Source organism: Eptesicus fuscus, chromosome 19 (assembly GCF_027574615.1).
Source record: "Eptesicus fuscus isolate TK198812 chromosome 19, DD_ASM_mEF_20220401, whole genome shotgun sequence".
NCBI classification, from domain to species: domain Eukaryota; kingdom Metazoa; phylum Chordata; class Mammalia; order Chiroptera; family Vespertilionidae; genus Eptesicus; species Eptesicus fuscus.
This window is the reverse complement of record NC_072491.1, coordinates 35104952-35120455: the sequence shown is the minus strand read 5'-3', so window position 1 is coordinate 35120455 and position 15504 is coordinate 35104952. Positions and strand designations below refer to the sequence as shown.

The 15504-nt window shown below is 39.7% G+C and overlaps 1 protein-coding gene across 4 annotated transcripts in view; it reads left to right on the top strand.

The window, feature by feature from the left end:
• LOC103294001 (cytochrome P450 7B1) overlaps positions 1 to 15504 on the top strand; it is a 158289-nt gene that overhangs the window by 94636 nt on the left and 48149 nt on the right. The window contains exon 1 of one of the 4 annotated variants that reach the window (XM_028158804.2): positions 13872 to 13900. The exons of the other annotated variants lie outside the window; for them this stretch is intronic. Within the exon in view, the coding sequence (XP_028014605.2) occupies positions 13875 to 13900 (26 nt within the window). The 5' untranslated portion in view covers positions 13872 to 13874. Of the gene's footprint in view, positions 1 to 13871; positions 13901 to 15504 lie in introns of those variants that run through there. 4 annotated transcript variants of the gene reach the window in all.

The following is a 15504-nucleotide window of genomic DNA, read 5'->3' as shown; positions in this document are numbered from 1 at the left end:
TAGTGAGTTTCTTTCTGGGCCAACAGTTCTTTTGAGTCCCAATTTCTATGTCAAACAGTTGCTTATGTGTACATGTCAGCAATGATATTTCAGTTCTGGATGGTGGACAAATGGTGGTAATGCAGGTCCGACCCTCTCTGGTTTGGTCCTGGGCAATCTGCAGTGACGCACTTCTGCTGACTGCTAGTATGGCAAGGCATCGTCAGCGTCTTCCATCTCTGGACTGTTTCTCTTCTGTCTTCATGGCTGGAGCACTCCTGTCAATTCCTCTCTGTTGCAGGAATCCACATGATCTCAGAGTTGTTTTCTGAAAATATACAAACATATTCCCAGAGGGGATTTTTAATACTCCTTTCTCTCTATGACAATGCCATTTAATGATAAATTATGTAACAATCTGTAATAAGTATTTTCTTAGTATTTTAGTTGTTTACGTTAATAAAAAATAAATTTCAATTTGATAGATCCTGTTCAAAATCAGAAAATACTTCATGTATGAACTGAAATTTGCATTTATCAAGTGAAAATACTATACCTTGCAGTTTGCGTTGATGCATTGTTTAACCTGCAAAGCACAAATAAAAACCCTAAGGTGTTACATCAAATGAATTGTGACACAGACTCTCCACCATACAAGCACTGGGCTATCATATTGATTTAGAATTTATTATTTAAGCAAAGGACTATGTAGAATGCCTTGGTTAGGAGTTACATTCAAAGTTAATGTACTTCTTTCGAACAATTTAGAACTTACTCTTGAAATAGCTGGGTGTAACTGAGTCTGGGTGTGTCAGAAGGGACAGCTGGTTAACTGGTGGTTCTCCTAATTTTACTTTCATGCAGAATACCATGTTCATGAAGGAAATGTAACAAAAATTAGCTAATTCTCGTAAGCCCAACAACTGCTTAGAATTTAGATCAACAAAAATTTGTTTAGGATGAGTATATGATCATGATCATTGTTTAGAATTGTTGGCTCATGGTAATAAGAAAGAGCAGACCAACTTCCAGTAGGTTTGTCATTATCTTTCAATTCTCTGCAGAGTGCAACCTTAGTGCCTGTGCCCAGGGTGGGCCCCGCCCCTCCCACCATCCTGCCCTTGTGCTGCCACCGCACTTGACCACCTGCCTCCACATGTGAATATAAAAGCAGGGTTTTCTCAGACAGACCTTACGAGTGTTCGGTGCTCCTTACCCAGACCCCATCTAGACCCTGATCTCAGTCTGTCTGACCTATGTGCTCCCAGAGTATAGGTCTCAGTTATTTCTCTATCCTGGTGCAACTCCATGATTTAATTGACATCCTAGGCTTTGTAACTTGACGGCCTAAACCTGCCATGCTTACCTGCCCGTCCTTGCCTTCATTGACACTGGTCTTCCTATCTCATGTTACCAGTCAGCTCTCCACCCCTTTGCCTTTGTCCACATTCTGACCCTGGCCCACCTTCATCATGACACAATCTATTTCCTTGGCTTCGGTGGTCTGCAATTAAGGAGTTGCCAATTGTTAAGTCAATTGGTATGTTTGTGTAGATTTCTCCCAGTAGGTCTACGGGTAGAGGGGAGATGCTGTGTTGCTTTAATCAGCTGAGAGCCCTGGGAAATGCCAGCTGCCTGAGGCAAAGGACAATGAGAGCAGCTGCTTTCACTGCCCAGCTCCCCTGTGCTGGTTCACTGAAGCTACCCTGCAGGGGGCTCCGGGGGCTCTCCCAGGATTTTCCAACCTTTCCTCTCTCTTGCCTCTTTTTCTCAGTGGTGCCATAGGGATTTAAAATCCTGTCCTTAATCAGAAACCTTCAATGACTTTCTGCCTTTCCCCTTCCAGTCTGGTCTAGATCTTTTTAGCTGGTTTCCAGACATCAGACTGTCTTCTCCGCCCTATCCGTGTTCTCTATCCACCCACAACCAGTTCTACCCCCATGCTTGGTTTGTGCTGATTCCTTCTCTTCAGTCTTCTACTCCATCTGCTGAAATTCTGCTTACTCTCCAAGGTGCCATTGTCCTGTGATGCCTCCTCCACCCCCCTCCTTACCCCAAGAGGGTCCCTGCTGTCTCCTCTCCTGCTGCCAATAGACACCTCCTCATAGCAACTGCTACGTTGTACAATAATATGGGTTTTATTACTTCCCCTATCAGCTACAGACCTCTCAGAAGGAAGACTGTGTTTTGTTCATTACACATATGTCCAGTGTCTGGCACTGTTGTTGGCGATGTGCTGTAGATACTTTTTAAAAAGTTGGTTGAAGAATGAAAGTCAGTGCAAGAACAAACCCTATAGTGACTTTGGGAATTACTGCTCTTATTTATTTACTTAGAGATATGATTTGTCCTAAAGTTTGAAGATAAAGTAGCCTAAACTGCCAAGTTTAAAGGAATCAAAAAGAATACAGACAAGCATCCTATGAAACTCAGTCGATTGAAACTGTTATTGTGCAGAATATTATCTACTAGTTACTATTCATGGTTAAGACCTCCAGCTATAAAAAACAAACCAACCATAAAAAACCTTTAAGTTATGATCATTATGTAATGATATTAAGTCAGGGAAACTTGTGATAAAATTTACAAATATTGCTTTCCTGAACATATTGTATAATTGCCTAGTTGTACATAGATATACATGTAGTTGAATACTTGTAGACAGCTGTATATATAGTTGAATAGTTGTGTATAGCTATATATTAAGTTGTACAAAGCTGACTCATAAAAAATATTTCAATTCTCTCTGATCTAAAACAAAGGTATTGCTTTATTTTTCATTAATAGCACCTCAGGTGTACCTGGAATTGATAGTGAGTCTGCTCAGGGTTAGGTCTGCATGCTACATAAGGTTGTAAACATCAGTTTGCTTAGTTTCTGTAAAGATGAAAATGCCCCTTTTATTTTATCTTTGCCTCTTTTCATGGAATAACCACAGGCGAGGAAAGTAAGCTGAAACATTAAATGCCATCGCTTATTGCCACCAATTTTTAAAGTTAAAATTATTTACTTATTCACACGTTCATTCTTTCAGCAAACATGTATCAAACACTTGCCATATGCCAGACAAACCAGGTCCAACAAGGTCAAGGGTATATAGTGTGACAGACAAGGAAATCTCCTGAATAGCAGTACAGTGTTGCCCAGGCCGATGGCAGAGGTGGGCAGTCTCAGCTTTGGCAACTGAGGCTCTTTTGCAAATGGAAATAGCAAAGCACGCAAGAGAAAAGTGAAAATGAATGTAAAATATCTGTCTCTGTGCGTATCCGAGCTATAGTCAGCAGTCAGCTGTTCAATCCAGCAAAAATTCCTTTGCTTTAATTAATTCCTTTGTGCTGATTCTCCCTAGTAAGCCTCAATTTTAACAAATTAATTAGGTTGAAGATTAAAAATCCCATTAGTGTCGATCATTCACTTCTTGGCTCTGGCAACAAGATAGTGAAACTTTGCTTAGTTCCGGAGGGGAGGACCAAACGGGGCTCACGTGGGCTGCCTGGTGTTCTTGGGATCAGATATTTTTTGCTGTTTTAAAGACTTGAGATGGATATCAGCTACCATTATCTTTTTAAAGCATATTTGTGTACTTTTTCCAAACATTCCTTATCTCAAATCCTTTAGACCTGTGCTGTTTGTTTTCTGTGTGGTCTATGGCCTTGGTGTGTTTGTGAGAAACTGCCCCGTCTACTCTGATTATCTAATTTGCAGGTTTGCAGGGCATTGATTTTTAATCAAGGACCTGTTTCCACTGTCACCTCATCTGCCCGTTTTTTATGGTTAAAGACACAACGGTGGCTAATATCTCAGCCAGAGCAGGGAAGAACAAACCATTAATAGAATCATGGATTACCTGCGGGTCATAATTCTGTTCAGAACACTGGTTTGTTTGAGTGATGCTTTCTGCTTTGGCTTCCACACCCGACTTACAATGGCAAGAATTGCAGAAATTCAAACAGGTGTTGTTAACACTCACTCCTAGGAAGTGACTGTAGTGCTAATAGTAGATAGACGGGGACCAAGACTGGGGCAAGGGAGCACAGGGTGCACGCCTACATTCTGGTCATAGGTCATTGCTCAATCACATATTATCTCATTTACAGTGGAAAGTTATCAATGGGAAGGAACCCAGAGAGGATGGAAGAGGCGGGAGGCCGTCTGAAATCAAGTTCAGACGAGGATACATAGCAAGGGCATTTCACTTCCTGCACAGAGTTGAAGGCCAGGAAGCATTTGGTCAAGGGTTGGGATTAGAAAAATTGAATAAACATTATGCAGAACAGTGTTTTACAAGCTGATTTATCTAAAAACAGGAGAGGGAATATCAGAATAGAGCACAGCCCCATGAAAGTTGTCTGGGACACCAGGGCCCACGAAAGATGGAGACACTCCGAGAGACTAGAGCAAATGGGAGGTCAAGGTAGGTAGCTTAAGCTGTGTGTGTGTGTGTGTGTGTGTGTGTGTGTGTGTGTGTGTGGCAGGAAAGGGCTGTGCTGTGCTGTGCTGTGCTGCATAGAATGCTGTGACCATAGTGGACCATCAGAAGTATTGGGTTCACAGGGAAACGCCTAGTATCTTTAACTCTTGCATGTAAATCCATACCATTGGCGTTGTTGTTATTAATATTATTATTATTAATGTGCTTATCTTGAATCCCTGTGGCTAGGAGGGACCACCACAAGCTGACACATAAAGTGCAAAACAAAACCAAACCAGAATTTTATTTATAAGTGGTCTTTTGCTATAATATTATTGAAAACTAGGCTCTAGGGCAAGTTCTGCAAAGATGGTGTCCTGTCAAGAACCTATTGATAGATGTGGGTTGCCTCCACCTAGAGAACAGAAGTAAGTACCTGCTCCTGGCAGAAGAAAGGAGGAATTTCTTTAGGTGAAATATGTTTCTCGCTGAGCTTCAAGTTTATCATTGATCTAATAAAGCCGAGAAACTAATTTCTGTGGACAATTTTAATCTAAAAATCTATCATCCTTGACTCTGTACAAGTATTGTTTCTGTTGAACTGATCATGGCCTTTCTCTTTTCCTATTTCTTTGCTGACAAGAAGCTGTTCAAGTCTGTCACCTATGGACCTACCCCAAAACCAGGCCCCGCTACTGGGAAAATCCTGCTCAGGCCTGTTGGGCAAAATATTCCATCTGCTTCTCAGAGCATAGGCATTAATGAAGTCTTTAGCACCGCCTCTATCTCCTCACACTCTCCCTGCTCTGGTCAACCTCTACTGCCGATGAGAGCCTGCTTGAAAATGCTCCAGAAGTACCTTCTCTGTTCAGAAGCATCGGCTTCTAATCACACTTTTCAAATCACAACTCAAGACAGGGAGGAAAGAGGTCTCAGAGTGACAACTGCAAAGGGACCAACAGCACAGTCCTAACTCACTCAGTTAATTCCTCCCAATAGGAGTAACCACCATTTTAAGTTAATTTAAGACATAATTCCTTTACTGGAAACTTTCTGAACCTTTAAAGAAGCCAGCATATTATTCTCCACCATTCCAAGTATCCTGTTCTGGATGGCTTCACACAAGATGTAGTTTGTCTAGGCTCCTACATTTGAGTTGCTGGAGGGCAGGGACAACACCTCATGGGATGTAACTAGAGACACTGAGTCTGTCTTTCTTGTGTACAGCTTCTGAAATGGATGTTGTAATTTCGTCATTGGACCTCTTTTGCTTTTTTTATTCTCTCCTTTAGTCTTGGACATGACTACGCTGTTCATCTTTGACCCCCATGAAACCCAACTGGCCAGAATGAATATTTTTAAGCAATGTTAAACACCAGTTCTTACATATCACTTGAAATCCAGTAATCCAAGAAACCCTAGTAAAAACAAACTAGCTGATGATGGTCCTAGCTTTTGCATACATTTAGTCTTTAGCCACAACATGTATCTCATATACTCACATTCAGAAGTCAGCTTATCTGTGCTAAGAAATATAAACTTCAATTCTGCATTCCTTCAGAGGCAGATCTGGATCTCACTGCACAATCTGAAATGATTGTCAGATTTCCCCTCACTGGTTTGAGGTACAGCTCTTGGATGCTAAGGTTATCTCTTGGGTTAGGTTTGAAAGAATTTCAACTCCCCCCCTCCATGTGCCCCCTATGACCCCTACACACATGTACATTCACACACACACACACACACACACACACACACACACACACACACACCATTGAATAATAAAGAAAGTAAACATAAGTGGCCAGATATAATTCATAAGAAGGAAAGAAGAAAAGAGAGATGAGAAGAGAAGAGAAGAGAAGAGAAGAGAAGAGAAGAGAAGAAGAGAAAAAAGAAAAGAAGAGAAAAAAAATACAGGATCTTTTCTCCCTGATAAATAACCCATAAAATCTGGCCAATTGTGTTTACTTTTTATTATTCAATGGTGTGTGTATGTATGTGTGTGTGTGTAGGGGGCACATGGTGGGCGAGTGTTTATGTGCTTTGAAGGAAAGGAGGAAGAGAAGGAGGCAAGAAGAGGCAGTTTGGGGTCAGAAAGTGGTATTTGTTCTGCTTTGTACCTTATCTACTGACTGTGTTATATTTATATTGTTTTCAAATTAGTGCAGGTAAAAGGAATTGCATACCCAGAACAACTTAATCAGTCACCTCCGTTCATTAATCAAGTCAGAAACAAGAGCTTCCAGCTCCAAGTTGATGTAATTGCAGCTTGGAGAAAAGACTTTCTTCTCATTAAGGTCTTAAACTCGGCTTGTTTCTTAGTTGCCTAAAATTAGAATGGTCAATCTTCTATAAAATCATGCTATTAATCTGCTCATTATTTATTCAAAATAATTGAGTGCATACTATGTAAATCACTTTAAACAGGCTCTATGGAATAAACACAAAAGTAATGAGACTATCAACTCCTGTTTCAGCTTAAATGCCACCACTTCAGAGAAGCCTTCCCAGACCACCCAGCTTAAATGTAGCTCTCTAGCTACTTGCAATCATATTTGTCTTGCTTTATTTTCTACGCAGCCTGTCATTCACTATATTTCTTTTGATTAGTGATTAGTTTACCCTAGAAGAATTTAAGTTTCATAATAACAGAACCTTGAATCTTGTTCAATGCTTGTATTAACCCAGGTTCTCTAAAGAAACAGAACGCATATATAAGGTATGTATATATGATATGTGACACACATGTGAAGTGAAATGTATATTAGATGTATGTGTGTAATCTTTTTTAATTGGCTTACAGAATTGTAGGAGCTATCAAGTCTACTAGTATAATCCATAGGGAAGGAAGGCAGGCTGGTGAATTTTAGACAGGAATTGATACTATAATCTTGAGGCAGAATTTCTACTTTCTCAAGGAAAATTCAGTTTTGCTTTCAAGGCCTTCAACTGATTAGACAAGGCCAACCTCATTATTGATGGTAATTTCTTTTAAAGTCAATTGTTTGTAGATGTTCACTTCATTCACAAAATACCTTCACAGCAACACCTAGATTACTGTTGTTTGATCAAGTGACTTGGTACTATGGCCTAGCCAAGTTGACACGCCTCTGTATCTCTAGCCATTAGCACAGCACTTGGCACATGGTGGGTAGTCATACCTATTGGCTACCTACTAATTAATTCATTGTGTAGGCCTAACAGATACCCTTTAAGATACAACCTTCCCTTCCTATGCTTATGATCTGGATGGAAAGATATATCTCACACAAGTTAATAATTAAGCCACAGCACTGAGCAATGTATAATTCAAAGCTAAAATAAGTGATACTAACATAATTTAAAAAACAACAGACGAGGAATTCTGAGAAGGAAAGATTGTTGTTAGTGGGAGTCTGGTTGTCTATGTCAGGTTGTCATTTTATTGCCATTCTTTTTTTGACTTTTCAAATATGTTTTTATTTTACGAATGAAGAGTCACATTCTGCTTAAAAATTCAAGACGCATTTTTTTCAAGATATAAACACAAGGAAGTAAAGAGACACAATGAAGGAAGGTCGCCAGGAGGCTCAGAGATAACTTACAATTTCTTCTTAAAATACTATTAAAAATGATGGGCAATATGAGCATACATACATACAATAATGCTAGAATAATGGAAAGAGCATAATTCAGACAATTTCCTGACTGTTGGCTCAGAGTTTCTATTGTATCTTTAACTTCCATATTCTTTTTTAATTGAATTTGTTGGGGTGACATTGGTTAATAAAATTATATAGGTTTCAGGGGTACAGTTCTATAATACATCACCTCCATATTGTATTGTGTGTTCACCACCCCAAGTGGTGTCTCCTTCCATCACCATTTATTCCCTTGTTATCCTCTTCTGCCTCCTCCCACCCCCTTTCCCTCTGCTTCATTGCCATTTTTCATTGTGTGACAATACCTAACAGCCCAGTGAGATGCTTTCCCTTTGCCCTCTGCAGCTTGGTTCCTGCAGAATGATTGCCCCTCCTGCCCCCTTTGAGCTATCATCCTGTTGGATCCTGTAGGTCAGCTCTTAATTGGATGGGGAGGTGACTCATTTAAGCTGTTTTGTACTCAAAATAGCTTTAGTGACTTTAGTGTTATATATTCACTGACTCTAATAACTGTACTTTATTAATTAGGTTGGCAATCTTTTTATCTTGAGGAAAATAGTGGAAACTGACCTTTTTCTTATTTTGCATACTTATTCAGGTTATTTTCTACAACAATTATCCTTCTTAAAGGAAACCAGGAGACTTCAAGTGATTTCACCAGTATATAGTATTGAAGGATGAATATACATTGAAGTAGAAAGGAATTGGAAACCTAGTGTAGACTGAGGTGTGCTCATCACTTTGCATCTACTGCTGGCTACTTCTGATTTCCAAGGAAGGGGGACATGTGACATGCATATGAAGTGAGGTACCCCCAGGTTATGAAGAGGCCACGTGGTACAGGGCACCAGGGAGGGAGAGAGATGTACTGTCTGGGCTCTGCCACTAGGGTGTGGCCTTGGGCAAATCACTTTGTCATTGTGGGGACAAATTCAAAATGGAGGTGGTATAGCCCTGAAATATTTCTAAGTCCTGAAACACTGCTCACACAAAATCTTACATTTAATTCTAATTTGTGAAACAGAGAAAGGCAAAGCTGGAGACCAGAGATGGCAGGGTGGTATGTCTGTCTGTGTGTGTGATAGTGTCTGAAGGCCACCAGCGGCAGTCTTCATTCCTTCCCCCAAAGGGACTCTAGAAAGTTCTTAAGGCTTCAGAATATAGTTTACGAACCATAAACTCAATGAAATGGAAGGATGCGTTTTGCCTGCTCTGAAATTCTATGAACATTTGTGCACAAGGTAAAGCTGTGATTTCTTTAAAATAGTGACTACCTAAGAAATGTGAGGGTATATCTTGCTATAAAATATTTAACTGAAATAGGAGTATCTAGAGTAAAAATGTGAAAAGCCCCTTCTCCTCACACCCTCTTTTCACTCCCCCAATCTCTGTTTCACGTTTGGTAGGGAGTTTGGTTTGAAGCCTCCTAGATGTTTGTTTTTGCATTTACTTTATATATACATGAGGGGAGGAAGCATTTACATAAATTGTAGCATGGGAAGTGTAGAATTTTTTTCCTATAACTTCTTTCACTCAACCACATGCCTTAGAAATCTTTGGGTCAATAAGACATACTTAATTCTTTCTAAGACCTAATTGTGTATGAGAATTCCCATTTGCCCCATGCTATCAACAGCCCTGAAAATGATCAGTCTTTGAAATGTTTCATATCAAAATATTTCATATTTGAAGTCTTCCTTTATAATTTTTATTTATTTTCTTTGATTTGAGCACTAAACATTGGCAAGGTAAAATTCCCATTATCTGTTATGCTGAATATCACTTAAGGTCTAAAAAGTGGTGAACATTTTAACCATGGAATCTGCTTAACAGAACTATTGACTGTTATGTCTTATGTCTCTGATGAGAAATTTAGGCCCTATAATCTGTAAAGCAATTTGCTTCTGGGATTCAAACATGTTTTCATGCATTCATAGTCATTAGTGGCCTTGGAGAGAGAACATTTTATTAATTAGAGGAAACTTGTCATTCTCATAGAATTTTAATGAATAAATGCAATAATTATCATTTCCACCTTGATTTTAATTGCCAGGTCTAGCAATTATAAAGCCATAGTATTCTCTTTTTAACTGTTTTTCTGTGTGTCAATTTAATAGAGACTTCTTTTTCCTTTAAAAAGGAAGCAAAGCAAAACTGAGTATCAAACTTCAACTTCTTATTTCGTGTACGAGGATGTCAAGTAAGTTGCCAAGCCAATCCATCATAAGGAAGCACGGATCTCCTAAGCAAATGACAGTAAAAAAGGGACGGATTTAGTAAGATTAATAATCACTCTAATTTATAGCACTTTCTCCCAAAGACGCTTGGGAAGCATTGCAAACATTTGAACCAAAGTGCAGTTGAAGCCACTGAAAAACAGATATGTAAACTTGCTAAAAAAAATAAAATATGAGCCTCATATAGTGGTCCTTCATATTCAGAGATGACACATTCATATTATATAGATATCAGTTCAACAAGTTTTTACTGCATTTTATTTGTTCTCCCCAAAGCCTTATTTTTGATAGATGATGCCTAAGATATACAGGGAGCGTCCTTTCAATAACGTGTGAGTGATGAAAGGCAAAACAAAACAATTTATCAAATCACACTGCATACATCCCTATAAATTTGGAGAGTGATGAATCTGTAGACCCATAGAACTTGGCATGTCATGTAGTCATCAAAGGTAAAGCCCCAAACATCTCAAACACTGCTGGTGACAGGAAGGCTGATCTTACTTGGGGAAAAAAGTAATTACCCTTTGAAACTATTCCTATACTATAAGAATCTTTAGGAAATTGAGCAGTTTTCTGTCGAGTTTGAGTTCAGAGTTGTATGGAGAATTTGATATGAATATTTCAACAGAGGATGACATCATTATATTCATTCCTTATTTAGCACAGTTAAATGCCTTTACAAAAATAGTAAAAAATGCCTACTATGTGATGCTAAGTTTACTATTTATAGCTGCTAATGAAGGTCCTAATAAGCCATTTTTTTAGAATGTTAAAAAAAATGTCTAGATATACATTTCCCCCATCCTACTCCAAGGGACCAAAAGAGAGTTAATTTCTTCCATCACAGATATTTAGTAAATATAGATAAGAAACATAATGACCTAATATCATTCCCTAATGGCAAGGCACCCACCTGATACCCAATTAGCAGTGAGTCTCATCCCTTGTAATTGGGTGAGTAGACAAATGAATCATTATGGTGTGCGTAATACAAAAAGATCAGAAGAGAATTGTCTTTCTTGTCTTCTTTAAGAACTCATGATTTTTATTTTTTTAAATATATTTTTATTGATTTCAGAGAGAGGAAGGGACAGATAGAAACATCATTAATGAGAGAAAACCATTGGCCGACTGCCTTCTGCACGCCCCCTACTGGGGATCAAGCTGGAAACCTTGGCATATGCCCTGAGTGAAAATTGAACCGTGACCTCTTGGTTCATAGAGTGACACTCAACAACTGAGCCACACCAGCTGAGCAAGAGCTCAAGGTATTTTAAAGGTCACTATTGTCACCAAGTCCTAAAACATTTAAGTTGTTTCCTGGGAACATTAGGAGAATGGTTTAGGGTCTTCTGTGCTTGTGTTCAGAATAGGAGAGAATTAGGCTTCACCAGCTCCTGGCCTAGTTCTCCTGGGTCAACATGCTCGGAGGAAACACACACCTTTTTGCTGCTAGGAAGTTAATATGGTGGCCCCTATGGATGTGTAATTCTGCCCAATTTCAAATTACTTAGTTATTAGAAAACCCTCACTTCAAAAGCCTTTTTAGTTTGTTTCTTTCAAGTCTGTAATTCTATTAGCATAATTTAGTACATGGTAATAGGGTTTGGGTTTTTCCCCCTTCCGTTTCCCCCTGTCATTCAAAGTGGGGTTTTTCCCCTTTGAGGGGAAAAAAATAGCTATATTTTTAATTAAGAAAAATATTTTGAAACTCAACCAGAAACTTTACTTTGGTGGATAGGCCCTGCTCACGTGAGAAACCTGGTTTCTTTCCATAATATCTGATAACTGAAGTTGTTTGAGTGAGAAACTGGATGGTCATAAAGGAATCAGAGTGGAAGCACCCACCCATAGGGTTAGAAAGGACATTAGAAATAGAACAAACTGACATTCTGGGGTAGATCCTTTTCACCTGAATTTTACAGATTAAATAGTAATACCACCTTAACACAACTTTTATTTACTTTTTAATATACAGTATTTTATTGATTTCAGAGAGGAAGGGAGAGGGAGAGAGAGATAGAAACATCAATGATGAGAGAGAATCATTGATTGGCTGCCTCCTGCACGCCCCACACTGGGGATGGAGCCCACAACCCAGGCATGTGCCTGACTAGGAATCAAACCGTGACCTTCTGGTTCATAGGTCAGTGCTTGACAACTGAGCAATGCCAGGCATGCAACACAACTTTTATTTTAAATAGCCAACAGTGTTTGCTATTTGGCAGTGTGCATAGTTTTTTAAGGCAGATAATGGCTAAAGCAAACCAACTCAGCATGATGGTAAATAACAGTCACCAGCAATACTGTTGAAGGGGGGAAATCCCAACAAATAATTGGATACTAGACTATTTTTCTCTTTAATTCAGTGTTCTCATTAGTTCTACTCATTCTCCTTCAATTGTCAGGTATGAGTTAGCATCATCACCAAAACCATTCTCAGAATGCAAACACACTCTCCCAGGAGGTCATTTCAGAGTTCCCTCTTTCCATTGGCATTTCCTCTGGAAGACAAACCTTTTGGGTTAGATCCTTTCTAAAATGCATTTGTGGTAACATGAGAAAGTAGGTTTTCCCAACAGTGTAAAATATATTTGTTTAGCCTGAGCCCAGTTAAATTTAATGATGCAAACCTAAAACAGTCTTTTAAAAGAGAAAATTGGTATGTGTGTGCATGTGTGTTTGGATGGATGTATGATTATATTTATACAAGCTTATTTCTTTTTAATAAAAAACTGATGCCCTAAAACGAGACCCTTTAATTATGTATCTCTCTTAGTTATATACTGACTCATTTTGCTTTTAATCTAATACATGTTACTTTTGGTTTCATCTCTAAAAAAAGAAGACGTGGAAAGGATTTTTGATAACCAAGATGTTGCTTGGTAATAATCATAATTTATTTTCAAATTGATTACTATAATATATTCTAGGCAATGTTCTTCAAATACATTATCTCTTGTAATCCTAACACCCACTACAGAAGTAGAGGCTAGGTCCATTTTACAGATGACTAAAGTGGGTTTTAGGGAGGCTGGGTTGGAGCGTCTCCTAGGTGAACCTGAGATTTATGCCAGGTCTGGCTGACTCCAGCATCTGAGTTCTTTGCCCCCATCTTTCATTGCCTTGAGTTCCCTTAGTCCTACCTCCAACACTACTTATTCTTGAGAACAGAGCTATAGTTGCTGGCAGAAAAGAGCCTGCAAGTTCCCATGAGACTTGGACCTTCTCCATCTCTCCAAGTTCCTCTCATACAGTCCATCCTCCCCCTCAGAGTGCTTCGTCCTGCCACTCCTCCCATCTCTTCTCCACCCCACGCTCCCAGCACCCTGGTTCACCTCGCCTGGACACTCTTCCTCAGCCTGACCCTGCTCACCCTGCAGATCTGGCCCCAAATGTCCCTTACTCTGAGACTTCCTCCATAACCCCTCCCTGCCACCAATTTAATTGTGTCTGTTCCCAATACTCCCTTTCACGGGACCCTGCTCCTTCCTTTCCCCTCAAGTCATAATTATATATTTCTAATTTATCTGAGCCATTTAATTTCTTTTCCCTCAGTAGGCTGCAAACTCTGTAAGGGGACTTGCTTCATCTCTATCCATGATGACAAGGACACTGCCTGGCATGTGAGTAGGACTCACATGTTTATAAAATTCGTGAACTGAGTTCACTTCTGTGTGTCAGTGAGAACCAATATTTTAGGACTAGGCAGTCATTTAAAATTTTTGAAGAGATTGTATTAATTTTTAAGCTGTTCTAAAAGTGAAGCATTTTGTCTAAGTTAATACAATATGCCCAAACTCAGTTTGCCTACTCTACTTGGTATAGCTTGTTAAATATTGACATTCTCTTTTTTAGACTGCCTTCCACCAACCTTTCTGCCTTTTGATGTAAAATGTCTCCTCTTCCTTGAAGCCTTCCCAGATCACCTCCTAAGACCATGACCCTTATCTCCAAACCTCAAAGGTACACGCTACTCCAATAACCTAATCTCTAGCTCCCTTAACCACCTGATTTTATGACCCCTCTTCTTGGTAATGAACTCTGAGGGGAGAGCAAAAATCATAGCTTTTCATCTAGATATTGTACATAGAGCCTGACCCCATATATATAATACAGTAGTCTTTCAGTTAATCTTATATAAATTGCCAGGGTCCAATTCACTGGCCAGCCGTGGTCTGGGTTCCTTTTTCATAATGATGCCAATGTGATTGGCAGGGACAAATTTTAATTCCATGCATAACCAAGCCAAATTGCTCTTGGCTGGGGTTCCTTTGGACAAACTAATTAGGCCATTGTTCTGTCAGTATTTCCACTCTATATTCTGTCTCTGTGTTTCTCATGCTTCAGTGCTTTCAGGACAGACAGATAAAGGACAGATGCAACAGAGGGGACTCCCTCATGACGATTATGGCTCAGCTCCCCGCCTTGTCTTCATCGCAGGTCTCTCAAACGTTTGCACATGCACCCCTTAGTTCTATGCACATCAAGTGAAAGTCAATGAAACGTGGGTGAAAGGGCATCGGCTTAATGGAGTAACAATTCTGGGCGTGGCTTTTGTGTGGCCTCTAGCCTGCAACCAGAGCCCATCTTCTCACTCAAGTGGGGGGAGGCCCAGCCCCACTCAAATCCTGCTTCCCTGCTGTGCAGTGGGAGGCACACTTCTTACCTCCCCCAAATCTTGGTTTCTCTCTGTATGAAAGAGGGTCATGATAAAATCTGCTTCAGAAGGTGATTGTAAAGATTAAAGGAGATAGTCCATTCAAAGCATTTAGCACAGTGTCTAACATAAATGGATTCCATAAATAATAGGTATTATTATTATTATTATTGAGCCAGAAGCAATAGTAGTGTGTGTGTGTGTGTGTGTGTGTGTGTGTGTGTGTGTGTGTGTAAATATACATGGTATGGCCTGAAAAATAGTGAATCTTGTTGGCTGATTATTCAAATTTCAAATAGGTCAGATCTCAAATACTGCCTCAGCACCACCCAACACACACACACAACACACACACACACACACACACACACACTCACACCCCACAGCTGACCGTTTCATGTATCTGTGTGAGCCAAGACACAGACACAAGAAACGGTACAAGTAATCTCTCCCCTCCCAGGCCTGGAAGAATCCTGACACTTCCCAGTGGCAATCTGTATTTCCACTCTGTGGGGGCAGAGTGGGTCTGACCAGGAAGAGCAGTGACAGGGACAGTATTGCTGAGAGCCA